A 16,169-nucleotide genomic window follows, 5' to 3' on the forward strand; every position below is an offset into this window, starting at 1 on the left:
GAACAGGCAGTGATAACCAGTGCCCCTTCTTCCTCTGAGTTAGCAGATGAGAGCTTAGGAAAGCTTGGCTTTCTTGCACCATACATGCAGTCATTCAGCACCTTCTTGGGTTGCCTGACCCTGTTTGTTTGGGAGCACAGCAGTAGCTGCAGGCTGTGCAGGAGGTGTGTTGCAGAGCAGTGGGCTGGCTGGGACTCCTGTTACCACTGTACACAGCACACCCAGCAACACACTAACACACCAACACACTAACACTGCCCTGGCTTCTTTGCTCAGTGTCCTGGGGCACTCAGCCTGTGTGGGAGTCCCATCTGCACCCAAAAATATGGTAAGTGGTCCTTCAGCAATAAAAAGTGAAGTATCTTAAAGGTGGCAGGTGGGTGTATCAGAGGGGAAATTGTAATAGCAACAGCAAATCCCTGTCTGGGGACTAAGAACAATATAGGCTTATTTTGCAGATTTAAAACTAGGTATTTTAACTATATTTGTTTAATTATTGTTTAGGACACAACTAGGAAAATGAGCAAACACTGCTTCTTGAAGTGATTCAGGTTTAGGTCAGAGCAAGGTACCACAGAAGGCAGCAGACTGTTGTGATACTAAAGCGTGTCCAAAGTTCACCGTGTATTGTTTTCAAAACAGGCTAATTCTGTTTCCCTAAAACAGGTACACTCAGGAGGGATTTAAACTTTATTCAGAATGGGTTATTGTAAAGATTTGCGATGCAGCAGTTTTAGAAGTCTCCCTTACCAAAAGCAGATGGTGAACAAACTGGCAGAATGGGGTGTTTTGGAGAAATTGGCAAGGCAGCGGATAGCAGTTTGGGATGGGGAGAGAAAAGGAAGGGGTTTTGTTTGTGTTACATAAGGTAAGCTCCACCCCCTTCCCCAGCGCCTACAGTGTGTGCAGGCTGGTGGGGGCTGCTGTGGAGCTGGGGTTCTGCCCTAACCTAACCAAACCATCCCTTTTGCCTTCCAGCACTTTTCTGCAGACTTCTACCACCCACTGCACCGACTGGTGCCTGGGGCTGCAGGGATGCTGGGGGCATCCTCAGGACTCACCATCCCTGTGGACATCCCCCCTTTCCACTTCCAGCCCCGCCGGATCAGCGTGGACTGGCGTCGCTTCAGTGCCATCGATGTGGAGCGGGTGGCCCGGGAGGTGGACGTGGCCATGCTGCAGGAGCACATCACCAGCATTACCTTCTGTAACCTGGATGGCGAGCGGTGCCCCCACTGTGGGCAGCCAGCAGACCCTGTCCTGCTGAAGGTGCTCAGGATGGCCCAGCTGAGCATTGAGTACCTGCTGCACTGCCAGGAGCACCTGGGGACCAGCCTGGCTGTGCGCGCCCAGCGCCTGGAAGCTGCCCGTGCCGAACTGGCTTCCACCCAGCAGCAGGCAGCTGAGCAGGCAGCGCAGCTCCAAGTGTCAAAAGAGGAGAGCAGAAGGTGGAAGAAGTTGCTTGCCATGCACCAGCCCCTTTTGCAAGCTGGCCCCAACACCTATTGCAAGGTGTGTGATGGAAAGGTGTAAGGGGTGTAGCACACGTCCCCGTGCAGGATGCTCTTTGTCACATCGTCTTTGTTAGCCTGCTGTGGTTACACCCTGGCCCCGGAAAAGGTGTTGTCCAGCCCTGCTGTTTTCCTTAGTGCTGCTTCATCTCCTTCATAGAGATTGCAAAGTCCTTGCCAGCCGAGAGGGAAGCTCTTTTTTCAGGTGGTGACAACTACAGGTAGTCAGAGCTGCATGGGGTGTGGGAGACGAGGTCTGTATAGGGAGATCTCAGGAGATCCCTGTGTCCTGGGGGACACCTCATGCCAGGGAGGCTTTAGGCATCCTCCAGTGAAAGATTTCTGGATGCTCCTGCATTTGGTGGTGATTTTGCTTTTAACCTCACCGAGCTTTTCCCACCCTTTCAGCAGGGAGCCTGCTGGATGTGCCTTTTTTTATCTGCTGCTTCCCCTTCACCAAATCAACCCACTCACTCCTAGGGAGTAAAAGTCCCCCAAAACAGATGATTTAGGTTCATACAGCCCAATAATCCCTGCAAGTAAATGACCCCATTATAACCAGGGCCTTGGTGATGCTTTTGTCCCCTTGCTGCATTGCTCTTTTGAGGAAAGCCGTATTTTTTCCCCCAGGCTGTATCCCTGGACTGTGTTGGCTTCTGCCTTCTCCTTTGGTTTCAGACAGAAAAAACTCCTAATACCCTCCATCTATGTGCTTCCCACACAACAGCCATGTCTCTTGAGGTCTTCCCTTTTGCTCTAAACCAGCAAAACCTTGTCTGCCCTGCAGGGGACATGGGGAGTGCCCTTTTCTGCAGATTACAATTCCTCCACTGACTTTTCCCCTTCTCCAGTGCCACCTCTGTGATAAAGCCTTCATGAACAACTCCTTTCTGCAAGCCCATGTGCAGCGCCGGCACGCAGAAGCGACCGAGGCGGGTGAGCACTGGCACATGTCTCCCTTCACTTTCCCAGGCAGGTTTTCCCACCAGAGTTACCATAGGAGGTTAAAGATAACTTTTTACAACTTCTTTCTTCTTCTGCATTTCTGTGACTATTGACTGAATGCTTTCTGCTTACTGCCTTTCCCTCAAGCACAGGTAGGACATGCAGTCAAATACCAATCCGCACGTGCATTTACATCTCTGTGCCTTGGTTTCCCTAAGGATCTTCTACACCCAAAGATTCCATGGAATGGAGCTACGCTGGGGAGTTTGGGAGAGTGTTTTGCTGGAATGGGAGAGAGGTTCACCTTGCCCCTTTTTTTGACAATAAATTGATGCTCCTTTGCAAAGCACATTGAAAACTACAAGCGTAATGTGCTGTGTGGGAGGCACGGACCCTCGTTACAGCTTCACATGCACCCAGCACTTGAACTTGGCAGACAAAAAGGCTGCTTTTGCTGTTTGCTGGCCACATGGCCACATTTGTCATGATCACTTCTGCAGCTCAGCTACCTGCTCTCCACCCTGAAACCCTACAGTGCTTCAGTGGGATTCTCCACCTTACCCAAACCAAAACCCCAATAGGAGCTGACAGATCGCAACCTTGCTCACAGCACCTCTGTTTCCCTGAGCTTTGCAGAGAGGAGAAAGATGAAGCAAGTGGAGCAAATGGAAGACGAGGTGGAGGAGCTGAAGGCAAAATTGAGGGAGGTGCAGCAGCAGCTGGAAGCAGAGAAGGAAATGGAGAAGCTGCACAGGGAGAAGGTATGGGGCAAGGGCACTGCTGCCTGTTTGGAAAAGATGGGTGGGAAGGAGAAGTGATGAACTGCAGGACATTTTTAAATCACGGCTGAAAAAGCTGCTGCAAAATATTTTATGGTGGGTCTTGAGTTTATTTCTTTGGAAAATTTGCCCCACCCCCCCAAAAATTACCATGGGAAATGTCACGTGGAAATAAGGACTGCGTAAGCATGCCTGCCCAGGAGGTTGTACTGCCTCAAACTCCCCTTGGTGTGCAGGCAGGCTCTGAGCAGTGATGGGAGTAACGAGAGCATTGGTGCTCATCCCACTGGCACCAGGGCAGAAGGTTCAGTCCTTGGTACTTCTGCTCTGCAGCCAAGACATGTCCTGTTCCGATTTTTCCACTCCCTTTAGGAAACAGAGAGAGCTCACCAGCGAGAAGAGGAAGGCAGGAGAGATTTGGAAAGATGGAAAGAGGAGGAGAGGACAAAGTTGCATAAAGAGATAGATGGCCTGAAGCAGCTCTTCCTTGCAGCGTTCAAGGACATGGCCAGCAGGAGCAGTGCCATGGAAGGGGTAAGCAAGCACAAGCAGGCGAGGGGATGTCCAAGTCTTCTGCTTCATCTGGTCTAGGTGACATCCCAGGTTCACAACCCAAAGAGGCCTCATTTCTTAGTTCCTGGGGTACACAAGCATTTTGGGGTTGGAAGCAGTGGCTGATCAAGGTTGGGCTACCCAACACACAGCTCCTTCCTCTCCCCACTCCAGAAACTGCAGGAGCTTCATGCCAGAGAGGTGTTGGAGTCCAACCTGGGGACCCTGCGGGATGATGACACAGAGGAGGCATGGTGGCAGGCATCAGGCTGGGCAGAGCGGGAGAGGATGGCAGTGCAGGTGAGCAGTGCTGTACCTGTGTCCTTACCCTTCTCAATGTCTAAAAAGATCTGAAGAAGCCTTTACTGTGCATAGTACCTCTGAGCATGGAGTGAGTTAGGAACGGCACCACTGTTATGGTGCCAACCTTGTTTCAGTACCCAAAAAGAAGCTGAATTTCTCTGAGTATGGATGCCCCCAATCCACAAGCCAAGGAGGGAAAAGCCCATGTGTTTAATTTGGCAAAGGGCAGACCAGAGGCAAGCGCTGAAGGGCCTGCACAGGAAGAATCAGACACGGGAGGTCCAGATAGGTGCCAGATGTCCTTGGCAGCTCCCTAGCACCTCACTCGGAAAAGGCCTCCTTTCCTTTTTGGTTCAAATCCAGAGATGTTAGGTCTTTTCAGAAGAACCGGAGACGCTCTCTCTGCAGATTGCCCCAGCAAGTGGTAGGTAGAAAGAGAAGGGCTACACACTTTAAACGAGCCTTGGCTGGACGTGCAGTGCAGCCCCAGAACAAGCCACTGGGCATGACGTGCCATGGTATGGAATACTCCTTTGGCTAGTTTGGGTCAGGAGTCCTGTCTCTGCTTCCTCCTGGCTTACCCTCCTCCCTGGCAAAAGCATGAGACTGAGAAAGTCCTCGGTCGGAGTAAACATTACTTAGCAACAACTAAAAACTTCGGTGTTATCAGCATTGATCCCAGGCTGAAAGTTAAAAAACACAGCACTGCACCAGCTACTATGAAGGAGAAAAATGACTGCTATAGCTGAACCCAGGACAACTTCAAAGCCCAGGACAACAGAATATAGTTGTTATGTTATGAAGGGGAAAGAATAAAAGAAATGCAATGACCAAAGCCATGTCCTATCATGGCTGATGATGAGACATGAGCTTGCCACCAGCAGACTTGGAAGGTGGCCATACGCCTTCTGCAAAGCCAGATCTGCCCTTTGGAAGGCATCTCAATAATGAATGAAAATCTAGAGAGCTGCCATTGCTGGTGAAGGGAAAAGGTGGCTCCAAATCCATTTTTACCATGTTCAAGTTTTCCTGTTCCTTTTTTGCCTCTTCTAATTAAAGAAAGAGAGCAAGACACTCCGTGGCACCCCATCACAAGACCAGTGGGCAGTTATGGGCTGCGTCCATCAGCAAATGGATGCCTTCAGCACCCACCTCAGGGAGCAGCCCAAGCTCACCAAGTCCCAGGAGAAGAAGGCAAGTGAAATTAAAAAACCCCAAAGTTTGTCAGAAAGGTTTAAGAAGATGTTTAACTCTAAGCAACCTTAAAACATTTGCTGAATCAAGACTAAGCCTAATTTCAACCCTGTTCTGTAATGCTTTTCTACATTCGGCTTTTTTTGCACTCCTTAAACAAGAAGCATGACGTGAGTATCATTGGCACAAATCATACCCACTGGGGTGTAGATCACCAGAGCAACACTTTGCATTGCAATTGCATCAGATCTGTGAATAGACATGGGGTATAACAGAATGGCATCTGATGTGCTAGTGATCATATTATGGAAGGGAAAGTCCCTAAGCTGACCCCTTACAGGTATGGTCTGCTTAAGGGCAATAGCTATTGGGGAGTGTATGTGCCTGCTTTAGGCTCTTGCTATTTTCTGCTGCTTTTTTGAATGCATTTAATGATAATACTTTGCAGAGAGAGGAAAAATTACCCAAAATTATAGACAAAGAAATTGTCTTTGAATGATGCCCGATCTATTTCTTTACAGATCAAGCTGCTATCTACAGGAAAAACTGAAGGTAATGATTGCATTTTTAAAGTGAATCATTTTTGGCTGAATTTTTCATAGCTAACAGGCCTTCAGACCACAATTTCTTCCCGGTCCCCCTCTACAAAAGAATGCCATGAAGTCTTCTCCAGGGAGCTAACTGTATGTCCTCTCACACGAAACCATGGAGTGGACACATTCCAGCCTCTTGACTATCTGCTGCAACAGCATAGACCACAGCTCTGGTTGCTGACACAAAACTAACTTGTGTCTTGTGTGGGTTTTGCATTATAGCTATACCCCAAAGGAATGAGATTTCAATCAAGTACTCACAGCAGATGACCTTGCCTCCTCCAAAGTTATGCCAGTGTTTGTTTGCATAAAAACAAGGAGCTGAGGCATGTTGTGGTTTCTTCTTTACAGTCTGAGTTTTCTATAATCAAGTGCCAGGGAAAGAAAGAGGGGACTTCTCAGCTTCCTTGTGCCTGCAGCACAACTGCAGACCTGGCCAGGTGCTGCTGCTCAGAAAACATAAACCAGGGACGGCTGTTAGCAAATACCCAATGGGTACATCACTGACCCCAGCCCTGAAGGTTAGCAGATGGCTGTTTGCCCACTGACATCCTCCTGCCAGCAGCCTTGGTGGGGGAGCGCCCTGGGGTTTCCCTTGGAGATGTTATCCAAGGGCTGGTAGCAGACCTGAGCCAAAGGAACACTTGTGTCCATGCTTTCTGTATTCAAAAAGCAGGTGGTGATCAGCACTTGCTTCTGTGCTGGGGCCTCGACTCCTCTTTGACCCTCACAGTCTCCTTTCTTCCCTGCAGCGACCCAGGATGTGACCAAAGTGGAAGCTGATGAAGAGTCAGCAGGTGGGTACCAGAGCTGGGACCATCCCTATCATGAAAGCACCAGGATGAAGCTGGCATTTGGCTTCAGGTGTTGCACAGGGAGGACAAGGCGTGCTGTGCAAAGCTGGCTGTGATGAGGTGATGGGCTGGGGGCAGAGGGGGTGAGCTCACTGGTCCCCTCTCGGTTGAACAGACTGTGACAGCACTGTGACCAGCCCTGCTGCCAATGCTTCACTTGGGAAAGCTGTCCCAGGCAGCTACTTGACTGTAGATGGGATTTTGGAAAAGTTGTGGGCAGGGATTAATCAAATTAGAGGAGAAAGTCGCCCCTTTGCAGAGGGATGTAGTTTGCTGAGAGCAATGAGTTGCTTGCTCTGGGACTGGTGGGACCTAAGTCCACAAAGAGCAGAAGGATCCCACCAGCCCCATTCCCAAGGCACAGCCCGTGCATCACTGGACTGGTACCAGCACCCCCCACATTTACTCCAGGCAGGGAGGAGGCCACCCGAGGTGGGAAGCAGAGGCTGCTGGAAGCCCTGCGGAGAAACACAAACCTCCTGAAGCGGTTTCGCCACATCCTGGAAGAAGTGCTGGAGGAAAAGCTGGAGAGCATGGGTGTCAAGAGGGTAAGTCTGTCCTTTCAGTGCTAGCATTTGCAGTGCCAGCCCAGTGCAGGAACAAAAAGACTGCTCTGAACTGATTAATCTTTTTGGGGGGAAGAGCAACTGAAACATTAATAGGAAGTTAAAAAAAACCCATAAGTAATCCCTATCTGGAGCAATGGCACTTTGGGAGGCAAATGGGAAGGTGGAGGCAGAATCATGCAGTAGCACAGGGAATAAACCACCTTGCTCCCATCTCTGAGGCTGGTTATTAGTATGTCTCCAGCAAATCTTTCTCACAAGCAGCTTTTCATATACTAAATCATGCAGGGCTCTTTCTCTTCTATTGAAGGAGGGTGTTTGAGGGCACAGCAGCCCCTGTCATGGGGATTTCAAGGGGACTTTCACTGTCCAAGTCTTTTTCATGCCAAGCATATTAAATAGTACCTCGTTCCCGAGCTCCTGGCAATGCAACACCACCACCTAGCACCTTGCAGAGCCAATGCAAGGGCAGGGAGCAGGCAGGCAGCAGGGATCTGCATTGCTCTATCGACCCGTGTTTTTGAGCAAGGCAGGATTTCTGGGTTTAGGTCCTGAAGGCACAAAGACAAAGCGGTGACTGAATCACTTCCCGTGTGATTGTTTTCTGGAGGTGCTTTTAAGGAGCACTCCTGGTCTCATGTCACATAGGCTGGAGCCCTGGCATGTCCACCATTTCCCCAGCAGGTTATTTAGGAGAACTGATTCACTGGCGTCAAAAGCAGCAGAGGTGCCCAAAGCCAGACTCACAAGCTAACACCCCCCCTTCACCCTTTACTTCTTACCATTTGACATCTCTACAAGCCCAGGACATTCATGGTCACAAAATCTCCTTGAGCTGTAAATACATGCCAAGAGAAAATGCTCCACTTACCCCGTAGCCTAGAAATTGCTCAAAATAACTCAGATTTATTCTTCAGCAGTCATTTACCAAAGCAGATGAGTCCATGCAAATATGGACTGTTTGAATGGGATACATTGTGCTAGGGAAATGATGGGTGTCAGGGCTGGTGAGAGCTTCCTTGGGTTTTCATAGGGCTTGGAGCTTGCAGGGTGCCCTTGAGATATGGGTAATGCTACCAAGGGTTTGTTTCACCCCCCAGTGCTGTGGGAGGACAATGCCAGGATCCTCAGCTGCCCTCTGCTTTAGGTTGCAAAGGGAATCTCCACTCGGACCTACAAGAGACTCCAGGCCGTGGTCAGGCTTCAGCAGCAACAGAAGGCTGTGAAATTTCCTGGTCTCCTCCACCTGAGGGATGAGTTGGTCCAAGCACTGATGGGGAAAGTCAGGCGACGCAAGAAGCACAACAGTGCTTTGCCCCAGCAGCTCTCTGTCATCCCAGGTAGAGTGACCTCCTGTTCTCTCTGGATACCAACTGTGGGGATCTGTGGCCACCCACTAATGGCCATAGGATGCTGTATTTTTACCCAGTGGGGCAACAAGACAGAGAAGGGCAGGAAAGGGCATTTAGGGTGATGCGAGCCTCTGCAATTGCTCTCTGAATATTGACCTATGCATTTAGGATGATGAGAGCCTCTGCAATTGTTCTCTGAATATTGACCTATGCGGGTCACCCTGACATATTCAGGAAAAAAAACCAGCTGTCCACAAAAGCCCCAGCAGAGTGAAATACAGGTCTGGCAGAGCTTGAAAATCCCTTTTCCCCTCTTTTTCTACACAACCCCATGTTGGGTGGGCTGCATGGGTCCCCCAAGGGCAGCCTACAGGACTACTAGGACATGGATGGTGATTCTCCCTGCTCTCAATATTGCTTTCCAGCTCGAAGCCAGAAGACCCCCAGGTTCCTTTGTGGGTCAAAGCCCACGGTTATATCAGCAACAGTAGTGCCTGAAGCCACAGTGATCACCCAGCCCGTGCCTTGGAGCAGAGCCAGCTCCACACACAGCCCCTCAAGGACTCCTTCGGGCACCCTGGGGACCACCAAAGCCAGCAGACCCCACCGAGTTGTCCCATGGAGGAGGTGAGTCCCACCGTCTCCTTTCAGTGCCCAGGCAGGCAGTGCCCAAGGACCCTAAATCTGTCCTTAATATGCTGTGTGCTGCCCAAACAGCAGCACCTTTTGTGGTGGGTGATGTGGCATCCCAGAGAGTTTTGTTTGGAAACAAACTGGAATCTCCCATATGGGCTGACTCAAGTCAGACCTGAAGGCTTGTGCCCACCATGTGGTGGTGGAGATGATCACAGGGCATTTCCCTCTTGTATTTGGCTCCTTCTTCCCCTCCCAAAACCTGTGCAAGTGGATGAACAAATTCACTTGGGGTTTTGGAGCAAAAATAGTAAAGATGTAAAATAAAAGCTTGCAGACCATGCAGAGAAGAAACACAGTAAGAGGGTGTGAGATGGCAGCAGAGAGGAAGAGGAGCTCATCTGTGACCAAGAGCAGGTAAGGAAAAGGAGTTACTTGTTTGTTCCAAGAGCAAGAGAAAGTCATATTAAGGTTTTAAACTTAAGCAAAGCAATAGCAAACACAGGCAAGGTATGGGTGCGAGTATTTGTTGGAGATGCCACCAGCAATGTGTTTGCAGTCGGTGGGTGTGATGGACCTGTCCAAGTCTATGGGGACCATGAGGCTTCTCCATGGGCTGCCCTGCTCAGGGCTGGATCATAGTCCAGAGCATCACAGGTCTTGCTTGCCTCTGCTTCAGGAGTGGGGGAGAGGGACGCCAAAGCAACCCCACATCTGATTTATCGCTCTGTGTTCCAGCTCAGAAGTGATGCTGGGAGGGAAGCAGCCCACCCTGTCCCCTGTGAGGCTCAGGCCTAAGCAAAAGCCAGTGCTCTCTGCAGTGGTGCCGGGTGATGAGACTGACTCCCATGGGTCAGACCTGGACTCCCGGGAGGAAACAGCTAGTTCAGGTACTGCTTCTTTCCTGTAGCAACCACTGTGTGTCAGTGAAGGGGTGGGAACAGCCCAGGTTAGTACCATCAGTGCCACCGTGTCACCTTCTTCCTGGGGCTGAAGTGGAACAAGTTGTACCCCACTGTCCCCCATACGCAGTCAGGCAACAGGGCACTGGTGGCTTTATCTACCAGCAACTTTTGTGCCCTACCCTGCCAGGGTATTTTATAGGATCCTAGAATGGTTTGGGTTGGAAGCGACCTTAAAGCTCATCCAGTTCCAACCCCCTGCCATGGGCAGGGACACCTTCCACTAGAGCAGGTTGCTCCAAGCCCTGTCCCACCTGGCATTAAACACTGCCAGGGATGGGGCAGCCACAGCTTCTCTGGGCACCCTGTGCCAGTGTCTCAGCACCCTCACAGGGAAGAACTTCTTCCTAAGATCTAATCTAAATCTCCCCTCTTTCAGTTTAGAGTCATTCCCCCTTTTCCTGTCACTGCATGCCCTTGTAGTGACAAAAGCCCCATTCAGGTATTGGTATTAGCCCTATTTTCCTAGGGTGCAATAAATTCTGCAGCTCTCCCTTTGCACAGGAAGAAACCAGGCTGTCTAGAGGATGTAGGGAACCTCACAAGACCCGAAGCGCTGAAATACATAAGAAGGAATGCTTGTTTTTGCTGTTGGCTGTATGCTGTAAAACCTGTTGTGAACCATGTGTCAGGAGATGATGTGAGGACTGTCCTGTGCCCCCTCAGGTGACTGTGGTGTGTCCTAAGCCAAAAAAAAGATGTCGGTGCTGTGTCATACACCACTAAACTGGGCTGCATGTGCAGAGGTTTCCTCCAGCACCCTTGCACACACTGGTGTGTTACTCACCCAGTGCTTGCTCAGGGAGGGAAACCAGCATGGTTTATCCTATGCATGAAATATTTGCTTCCTGAAACAGCTCCACCAGGATGGGTCCAGGCATAGTGTTAGTGAGTTTAAGCTATTTAGAAAGCAGCTCACCCTGGGGTGCCTGGTGGTCCCCTCCCTTCTCACCCCACTGTGACATTACCTTGCCTTGAGGCTCCCTGTTTAACCAGCTCTGCCCTGCACAGGGACGGCCACGTCCAGGATGGTGAGGCTTTTGGAGAGACGCCTGGATGCAGTGTCACAGCGACCATCCAGCAGGGTGAAACTCTTCCCAGCTGGGAGCTCAGCATCCCCCAGCATTGGCCAGCCCACCAAGAAACTCCAGGTATCTTGTGCAAATGGCCACAGGGACAATTTCTGACATAATTTCAAAATAAAAAAAAAAAATAAAAAGGCATGCCAGACCCTCTTCTCAGCTCTGAACCATCAGCAGTACCACAGGGCAAGGTCTATGCACAGGGAGTTCAGACTTCGAGCAGCAGATATTTGGCCATTAGCCCCTTCATCCCTTTACAAATATCTGTCCTTCCCCTAGTAGAATCATAGAATAGTCAGGGTTGGAAAGGACCTTAAGATCATCTAGTTCCAACCCCCCTGCCATGGGCAGGGACACCACACACTAAACCATGTCACCCAAGATTCCGTCCAACTTGGCCTTGAACACCGCCAGGGATGGAGCATTGACCACTTTTTTGGGCAACTTTTTCCAGTGCCTCACCATCCTCACAGTAAAGAACTTCCTCCTTATATCTAACCTGAACTTCCCCTATTTAAGTTTAAACCTATTCCCCGTTGTCCTATCACTACAGTCCCTAATGAAGAGTCCCTCTTCAGCACCCTGTAGGCCCCCTTCAGATACTGGAAGGCTGCTATGAGGTCTCCATGCAGCCTTCTCCTGTCCAAACAGCCCAAATTTTCTCAGCCCATCTTCATACAGGAGGTGCTCTAGACCCCTTATCATCCTCATGGCCCTCTTCTGGACTTGCTCCAACAGCTCCATGTCCTTTTTATGTTAAGGACACCAGAACTGTACATAATACTCCAAATGAGGTCTCACAAGAGCAGAGTAGAGGGGCAGGATCACCTCCTTTGACCTGCTGGTCACGCTTCTTTTGATGCAGCCCAGGATACAGTTGGTTTCTGGGCTGCGAGCGCACACTGAAGCCAGCTCATGTTCAGTTTCTCATCAACCAACACCCCCAAGTCCTTTTCCTCAGGCTGCTCTGAATCTCTTCTCCATCCAACCTGTAGCTGTGCCTGGGATTGCTCCGACCCAGGTGTAGGATCTTGCACTTGGCTTGGTTGAGGCTCCCTCGGTGGCCCTTGCTGCTCAGAATTGAGGTTCCTGGATGCTGTGTTTCCCCTCACTGTGGTGTTGAAGGCATCCTCTCTGGAGCTACTCACCTCGGCAAATGTTTGTCCACTCATCCTCTTTGCAGAGGGGGAAATCAGGATTCATATAATTGGGAGCAAAACAGTAAGCGCCAGAGAATCAAATTGAGAAAAGGTCTCTGGAACAAATCTAGAGATAATTGGAGTGATGCAATAGCAAAATGATTAAATTACTATAACGGGACTTAAACATAACCTCAATTTATGAGGCAGAGCTGATGTAATTAAGTTGGTGGCAGTGTCAGAATCAAATTGCTCTTTTTTTTTAGAAAAAAAAAATATTAAAAAGCACAAGTGCTGGCCTTCCTTGTGTAAAATCTGTTTTAAATCCCAGTTGATTTGGGGAGGGGGAGCACAGGGTACAAATCTGTATGGTGGGTCTGGCCCTGCTGCTCCCCTTCACTCTCTCTGTGCTCCTCTCCAGTTTGCAGGTGACAGCAGTGACCTGGAGACTTCCTTCCTGGAGGGCCTGGCCAAGCCATCACTGATGTTTTGGGAACCACCTAGGTCCCCAGGGCCCCGCAGAGCCGGGCTGCAAGGGGATAACACGTGGTGAGAGGGAAGAGACAATGCTTTGCCAGCGGCCACTGGATGGTGCCACAAGACCAGAAACGGGCAGGAGCTGCCCTGCAGCCTTCCCAGGGCTGCTCCTCTTTTTGGGAATACCCCAATATTGGGGCTTTCCCAGACAACACAGGGAGTTGCGTCCTCCCTGCACAGCCACTGTGGGTCGCAGCAAGGAGGATAAATGCTGCGTGGTCTGAAAAGCAGTGATTTCTGCTCTCCCTTCATCATGCATGTTAAGCAGTAACACAATGTCTGACAGCTCCATGAGTTTTTTGGAGCCCCAAAAGCCATGAGCTTTGCATCCCAAAGGCTGGAGGCAACTCTCTGCTCCAGACACAGCCTGTCACTTGTGTGTGGGTTTTTTTTATTCTTTAAAGCAGTCCAGAAAACAGTCAGGAAGGGGAGAAAGCAGCTTTCCTTCTTGCTGCATCTCTTTTTGCTGGTGCTCTTTGAGGGTGATGGAAAAGGTCTTGTTTTCTGCTCTGTGAGGAACCTGGCCTGAATGCACTTGTACAGACAGAGTAACAAGCCACAAGTTGCTGATTCCTTCCTCCTTTCCTTCTTGAATAGATGGAAACTCCAACCCAAAGGGTAGTTTTCGCACTCTAAACATGACCACATAAGCTAAACTCTGCTGATACTGCTCATCTATGTAGATTAAGTTCATTTTCCTAATCCTCTCTGTATTTTGTACATTTGGAGCAGTGCATTTATGATCCTGATCCCTTAAAAGTATGACATTTTGGAAAACGCAGCAGGAAAAACTGGCACTTCTCAATTTATCTTCTCTTTTCTAACCCATTCCACTGCTGGTTCAGACTTCTATTCTCTAACATTTGCAGGTGGGTTTTAATGTTAGGGAGCAGAAAGCCCAACAAAGGCTGAGCAGAACAGGGTGAGTTAATATAAATTCAGCAAACTGTTCACAAACATGCAGACCCTGTTTACTGTGCATATTTTCAAATCCCCATGTCCCCTGGTATGTACCCTCACCTGAGTGCTTATACCCACCTGTACGGCATGGCTCTGTAGCTCTATACCTTGAAAATGATAATTTTCTGTTTTAATAATTCATGTTTTAAGAACTATACCTGGCTTGTATTTTTTGTCACTTACACTGTTATTGCCAGATGTTTTACTTCCTGCTTAATTTAACAGCTGCTCTTCTTGGTGAGTGTTGGTCATAACGAACACTGCTTTTAATGAATTAAATAAAGGAGGGATGTTTTCCTAAACCAATGGGGAAATAAATTTCTGCCCAAACCAGCAAGCAGGTAGTGAAAGGGCAGAAAGAAGCAGCTCTTTCACCTTGACTACGTGGCAAACTCAGTGCCAAGGCAGGCGCCCTGCCCAGCACTAAAATCTAAATCACATCCATTCTGCCAGCTGCTGATCAAACCCTGCCAGCCACAGGACTGGCTGCTCTTACTGTTCCTGCACGTATTCTCCCCCGACCAGTGCATGAAATGCTCTTACATTCGTTTTACTAACAATTTTCACACCTGATGTGCTTTTGAGTCAGTGAGCTTCATGCACTCAACAGCAAGCCCAGATGGTGACAGAAAGGTGGGGGAAAAGTGTCCCCTAAGTTTGGGAAACTCCAGAAATAGCTGAGAGCCTTGGGCTAAGAGAAAGGTGACACTCATACTCTCGCAAATAAATAAATATATATACAGACAAAGCTACATGGCGAGGGATGCACGATAAGCATGGAAGAGCCATAAAGATTCACCATGGGTTATCACAGGTGATGGACTCTGAGAGGAGAAGATGAAAGGGAGAAGCAATTCTAATATCAGCTCCACCATCACTGTGTCTTATCCAGAAAAGAAATATTTTCTTTAGTATTTTTTCAATTTTTTGAATTTTTCGATTCCCCCCTCCCCGTTCCTTTATGGACTCCTTCTGAGATAAAGCAACTGCTTGTGTACCTCTTTTTAGGATACTTTCTTGATGACACCAAATTGGACCACATTGCTGTCAGTGCTGAGCTGCACAATACCAAACCAGTGGAGAGCAGCAGAAATGCTCCCCAGTCAGGTGGATTACTGCAGCCTGAACACAAAACAAAGCAGAACAAAACAAAGCCAACAGAAAGCACACAGTGGAAAAGAAAGTCAGAATTGCAAGCGGGGACTCTTGCTCACAGCTGAGGTTAAATAGGCAGACGGGTGTCCTGATATTTCCTTTGCACAAAGATTTCTTTGTGACTGCATTAAGGAAACAAACACAGCTTCTCCCACAGATAAACAACAATGGGACAAGAGCCACCTCCAGAATTCATTTCCCTCAACCTATGAGGATGCTGCGATGCCACAAGACAATGCAACTTTGTTGGCAGGGAAAGCAATGGGGAGTCTGCTGCAGGCAACCACAGGCACCCTTCCCTCATGCTGCCAGTGCTTCTCAGAGCCTGACAACACATCCCCTTACCTCTCGAGTCTTCACGCCTGTTCCTTGGGTCAAATCCAGCCCACCAGCCTGCTGCTTGCTCATGGGTAGTGAAGCGGGTGGTGAAGCAGGCTTGGTCCGTGGGCCTGGAGCACACATGCCTGTCCACGCTGCTTAACACCCAGAGGCTTTTCCTGAAAAGCTGAAAATACCCTTGAAGTTTTGTTAAATGATGGAAGATGCAACCCAAGCATCATGCCATGATTTGGAGGAGCAGGGTCTGTCCAGTGCCCATGCTTTTTCCTGGGCATAGTTTTACCTTTCCAGTCCTCACCCCTGACCTCCATACCCCGTCTGGGCACGTAACCCCATCTCTCCCATAATCCAAACTTCTCCCCTTAAATTCCTGCAGGTTTTTGTTTTCCTCTTAACTTTTCAACCTTGTCTTCAAGTTCAGCACAGCATGGAGGGTTTTCCATAGTCTTCCCCAATTGCTGGCACCTGGATTCTCCTACTAGAAGTGACTCCTTTGGCTTCATCCTCTCTGTCTCTGGGATGAAGTCTCTGCGAACAGTGAAACAAGTTCAGAGCCAGCAAGATAAAGAACTAACCAGTTTAATGAAGGAGAAATCATGCAAATCAGGATTTCCCTCTGCAAAAGGGACTTTTGCACTGCCATGACATATCAAAGGGATGGTTTTATAAACATTATCCCAGCTGATGCAGGCACAACCAGCTTGCAGCCTGTA

At 49.2% G+C, this 16,169-nt stretch overlaps 1 protein-coding gene across 1 annotated transcript; it reads left to right on the forward strand.

The window, feature by feature from the left end:
* Window positions 1-305: 305 nt before the first annotated feature.
* Window positions 306-14,264, forward strand: DZIP1L (DAZ interacting zinc finger protein 1 like). Its single transcript, XM_030494933.1, is given in 17 exon segments — window positions 306-328; window positions 979-1,512; window positions 2,363-2,447; window positions 2,885-3,081; window positions 3,083-3,217; window positions 3,608-3,769; window positions 3,962-4,087; window positions 5,150-5,284; window positions 5,806-5,836; window positions 6,630-6,674; window positions 7,143-7,279; window positions 8,445-8,637; window positions 9,075-9,276; window positions 9,613-9,699; window positions 10,021-10,172; window positions 11,256-11,395; window positions 12,887-14,264. Coding segments are annotated over 17 exon segments (2,496 nt in total). The 5' UTR covers window positions 306-325; the 3' UTR covers window positions 13,019-14,264.
* The last annotated feature ends 1,905 nt before the right edge of the window (window positions 14,265-16,169 follow it).

This window comes from Strigops habroptila, chromosome 8 (assembly GCF_004027225.2).
Source record: "Strigops habroptila isolate Jane chromosome 8, bStrHab1.2.pri, whole genome shotgun sequence".
NCBI lineage: Eukaryota > Metazoa > Chordata > Aves > Psittaciformes > Psittacidae > Strigops > Strigops habroptila.